This window comes from Sprattus sprattus (assembly GCF_963457725.1).
Source record: "Sprattus sprattus genome assembly, chromosome: 19".
Classification (NCBI taxonomy): Eukaryota; Metazoa; Chordata; class Actinopteri; order Clupeiformes; family Clupeidae; genus Sprattus; species Sprattus sprattus.
Genome location: NC_137917.1, coordinates 27,203,018 through 27,207,812, shown reverse-complemented (window position 1 = coordinate 27,207,812; position 4,795 = coordinate 27,203,018). Strand labels below are relative to the sequence as shown.

General features: G+C 44.8%; 1 protein-coding gene across 1 annotated transcript in view; it reads left to right on the top strand.

Annotated features, from left to right (window-relative positions):
* Nucleotides 1–655, top strand: part of megf8 (multiple EGF-like-domains 8) — a gene marked incomplete at both ends in the record, with an annotated part of 50,729 nt that extends 50,074 nt beyond the window's left edge. The window contains 2 exon segments of the mRNA XM_080857592.1: nucleotides 1–597; nucleotides 599–655. The exon segment at nucleotides 1–597 is cut by the window's left edge and continues 951 nt beyond it. Coding sequence (XP_080713718.1) covers nucleotides 1–597; nucleotides 599–655 — 654 coding nt within the window.
* Nucleotides 656–4,795: the final 4,140 nt, after the last annotated feature.

Genomic DNA, 4,795 nt, shown 5'->3' with positions numbered 1-4,795 from the left:
GAGCCGCAGCTCATCTTCCTGCCGTCCACCGGCGGAGGAGGCGTCGGCAGCGTCGTCGGCAGCGTCTCGCTGGCCCACGCCCGCGCGGGGAAGCTGGGCGGGGTGGTGATGGGGCAGAGGGGCCGCTCGGGAGCTCCGTCCTACAACAAGCAAGACCCCGGCTCGGGCACCACCGCGCTCCACCACCACCACCACCACCACCTGGCGGCGCTGAGCTCCGGCAACAGCGGGCAGCACCTGCCCCTGCACTACCTGAACGCCCATCACCACTACGCCCCCACGTCCACAGCCAACCCGCCCGCCCACCACCACCACCACCACCACCCTCCCTCCACCCACAGCGGCTACCAGCACTTCTGCCGCTCCGACCCCTTCCTCTCCCAGCTCATGGGCTTCTCCTACTCCTCCTTCAAGGTGGGGCCCATCACCCTGGAGCCCACCGACGACGGCATGGCCGGCGTGGCCACGGTGCTCTTCCAGCTGCCCGGGGGCATCCTGGCGCCCAACCGCGCCTGCCTGGGCTCGGCATTGGTGACCCTGCGGCAGAACCTGCAGGAGTACTGTGGGCACGGCGGGGGCGGCACGCACCAGGGCGCGGGGGGGCGGGCGCAAGGGGCTGCTGGGACACCAGCACCTCACCACCATGGCCATGTGAGGAGGTGTGGTGGTAGACAGTGGAGAGAGGGATGATGATGAGGAGGAGAGGGCGAAAAGAAGGGAAGCTGAGACTGAAATAAGCTGAGAGAGAGAGAGAGAGAGAGAGAGAGAGAGAGAGAGAGAGAGAGAGAGAGAGAGAGAGAGAGAGAGAGAGAGAGAGAGAGAGAGAGAGAGAGAGAGAGAGAGAGAGAATAACTGAAGCTGAAGGCTGAAAGTCATTAGCTCTGAAATGATACTTGAAGAGTGTCAGTGAAGTGTAGGCCAAACAAGAGATGGCAGAGGAGTGAAATGTGATGTCAGAAGGCTAAATGTGTCCACGCACCTGTAAATACACTGTAATTAATGAGTTACTAAGCAACCTCTTTTACATAACATGTCTATTTATGGCTTTTCTGCTCATTTAAATGTCACATGACCAAGGCAGCCTGCAGCCTACAGAAATGCACTACGTTTGGCCAAGGACTCGCTGACCAATGGGCTCGCTCCATCAGACAGACTGCTTAAAGACTGACCAATGGGCTCGCTCGATCAGAAAGACTGCTTAAGGACTGACCAATGGGCTCGCTCGATCAGACCGACTGCTTAAAGACTGACCAATGGTAAAAGTGTGCACTTGCATCAGAACCAATACGTGCTTTATGATCCCTTGAGAGACAATCTGAACAGCCAATGAGAGCAAAGATATGGTGGATATCAATTCCACCTGAATGTTCAAAAACCTGATTGTCCAACACAAGGGGAACAAACAAAACAGAAAAAAAAACACATTTGAAATGTGTTTGTCTAGTAGTGCTTTTTTTTATGAGAATGATGATACTGCTTGTAAATTGAAACCTGTTACTGCTCACTTGTGCCCACAGTTTTATACATAGGAATCTCTGTCTACATGCAGCCCTCCTTGGTGTAGGTGGTGACAGTGTATCTTGAGTTACCCAATCGTAAGCCTTCTCTGCAAATGCCTTGTGCTCCTGAGGTGCTGTGACTGAATGGCGTGGCATGGGCTAGACTTGTGGTGGATATCAAATGAAGGGTTAGTTTAAGTTTTGTAAGCCTACCTGTTTTGGAGGTGGTTTTACTTTTTGTTTTATTTTTTTTTGTGCTCAGGACGGTAATATTTCTCGTCACCATGGAACTTCTCCATCACGTACACTACATGAAGGAGCTCTGTCTTCTCTGATTCGGGAGCCCTCTTTTGTTTGGTTGGTAGTTTTTTTATTTGTTTATTTGTTTTGGTATGATTATCTTTCACATAAACACATTTGATGTGCTTGATAGACTAGTCTGGACATGTTAATGCTACACTGTGATGTTCTTTTCTTTTTTAGCTCTTTTTAATTGGATGATTGAGTCAGCCAATGAGAGCAGCCAATGACAGTGGTTCTTTCTCACGTTCTGATTGGTTAAACCCACATCAGGCAAAGGAAATCGAGAACATAACCACAATATAGAGAAATGTAAAATAAATTAATATTTCTAATTGGTTACGTCCATTTCGAAACGTGAAGTTAAGTTGCCTCCTGGTGAGAGATAATTAAAATTGTCACGAGAGAAAAGACCTAATCATGAAATGACTTTATCAGTATTTTCATTTGCAGGAGTTTGTTACATTGTTGTTAGTTATTTTATGTATGTGCAGTTCTAATACTAGTTACTAGATGCAGCATTTGATGTAGGCCCAAACCTAGAGCTATTTCATCACACACTTATGTTGATCAGATGAAATGTGACTGACACAGTCAACATTATACTACCAAATGCTATGGTAAATTATGTATTTAAGGACTGAAAAGTCAAAAAGATGATCAATGACCATGGTTATCCTACTTTTTCTTTAGAATTCAGCATTACATAAGTGAACTCCTAATGTTGCTATATCTAGGTTCCACAAGAGCTCAGCTCAGTCTGCCTAACTCACTCTGTCGATGATGCACATCGGTTAGGCATTATCCACAGCTGGTGTGTCTGTGTCGTTTGGGTTTTATATTATTGATATTTTGTGTTTGCTACTGTGTTTTTTTCTTTTTTTTCTCTCTCATTTTTGTACATTGCTTTGGTTATCTTGTCTCTTTAAGGAATAAGGCAGGAACTCTTGTACAGAATATGGTTGTTATATGCCTGACTTGCTGTCCTGGTCTGCAGTCGGTAAATCTAATAAAACACTAAAATGTTTGTCTCACTCTACAGCCTTTTTTTTCTGTCAGTTTACTTTCTCACTTTCTTTCCATCTACAGTTCAGGATAAAATACAACAATAAAACTAAAGAAATACTAGTACAAATGCTATGTGTAATTTTCTCAGCATGTTCATCGGGAAGACTAATCTTTTGCTTTTGGGACTATAGTATTGTAAGACAGAACGTGAAGAAGGCTAACAGCATTTGTCAGTATGACCTATAGGGGCGCTAAATCGGCTTTGTCGGAAATTGTTCGGTGGGATGAATTGTCTTTATTTACTTCTACACTAAACTAAATCATACTGCTTCCGTAGTTATTTCCAGTACCTGGACTAAGTACCAGTCGAGCATTTCCCTTGTCAAATGTATTTTTAATTTCAAATTGTTTAGTTGTTACTTTTACCATGTTATATTCATCGTCACAACAGCAGAGCGATGTGGTTGGTTTAACGTCCCATGCGTATTGCGAGACGCGACGCAATGAAAGACGGCTCTTCCGGTATCAACACTGGATCAGATGGAAGAGTGTACAGGAGGTTGTTATTTGACAGATTTTGCAAGGTACATATTACAGATACACAACCTTACGGTTACCATAAGGAGTCATGGTGTTCCTTCTTTCAGTGCCATTGCAAGCAGTGAGCAAGTGACGACTGGCTGTGAGAAATTTGATGGTTTCTTGCTAGCTATCAGTAGTCTGACAAACAATAAGACTTTGTTTAGCTTGCTAGACAACTTAACTTAGCTGCTTAATGGCAGTCCCCGTGTCTCTGTGCTAAACACAAACTTAAATATTAAGCTGAGTTTCGTCGTGTTGAGTTTGAGTTGCCCAAAACGAGTTGCGCTTGGGCTGGTACTTCTAACCTTTTTGTCTCAGGGTTAACAGCTTGCCAATTTGAATTACTAAGGGGAATTAACCATTAGCCAAACTAACCAGAACCGATCATGTTGGTCTGTTATATATGGAATTGTATTCGGCTGGGTACACGGAACATGCGGCAGTAGTTAGCAGTGGTTGTGCACAAGGTCCAGCAGGAAAATGAATGTTGTCTCAACAACAAAGAAGCCACTAAAAGCTACTGGGATAAAGGGTCTCAAAGACTGCCCTGCCCGTGTCCTCTCTGAGGCTACTGCTGGCTGCAGTCTACCCCACAGTATCCAAGTTAAAGTAGAACCAAGTCACGATGAGACGCAGACAATCAAAGAAGAGGTGACATCTGTAGAGCCCTGTCCCTCGGAAGCCGTCTCTCCCAAGCTGGAGCCGGACTGTGAGGGGATGAGTGTGTGGGCAGTGCAAATCAAAACAGAGCCAGAACCCGACTTTGAGATCCCGCAGCCAGGGGAGACAGATCTAAAGCCTGTTAAGAGAGAAGATGAAGAACATCAACACGTCAAGCTGGAAGCAGCTGAGGATGGTGCGTCATTGGCTACAGGTAGGACCAGTCCAGGCCGCCCCTACCTAGACTTACACTCAGGTCACCTGTTGCACCCAGAGGCACCAAAAAATAAATACTCAAAAATATATTTAAATATATAAGAATAACCTTCAATCTAATTTTCAGATTACTACACCATTAAACTAGTGTGGTTCTGGTTGTGCCTAACTACCCTCATGGTGTTGTTGATGTGAAGGCTACAGTTTACGAAAGCAAATTAAATGCAAACAAATGCCCCTTTGATAGTACACTGCCACACCTAAGAGAAGAGAAAACGTGGAGGAAGCTGGACTGTTTTTTTAAATGTTTTATGTGTATGTTTGATTCCCATTTCTGTTGTCCCTTTTATTCACTTCATAATCTTGCTGCTTTGACACCTGGATTTCCCTAACAGGATTAATTAAAGTTTATCTTATCTTATCTTATCTTATCTTAAAAGATCAATACACAGAAACGATACACAGAAAGAAGAAAATCTGTAAATCCTCGTCAGACGTCATTGTATTGCAATTCATGATGCGATCTGCAT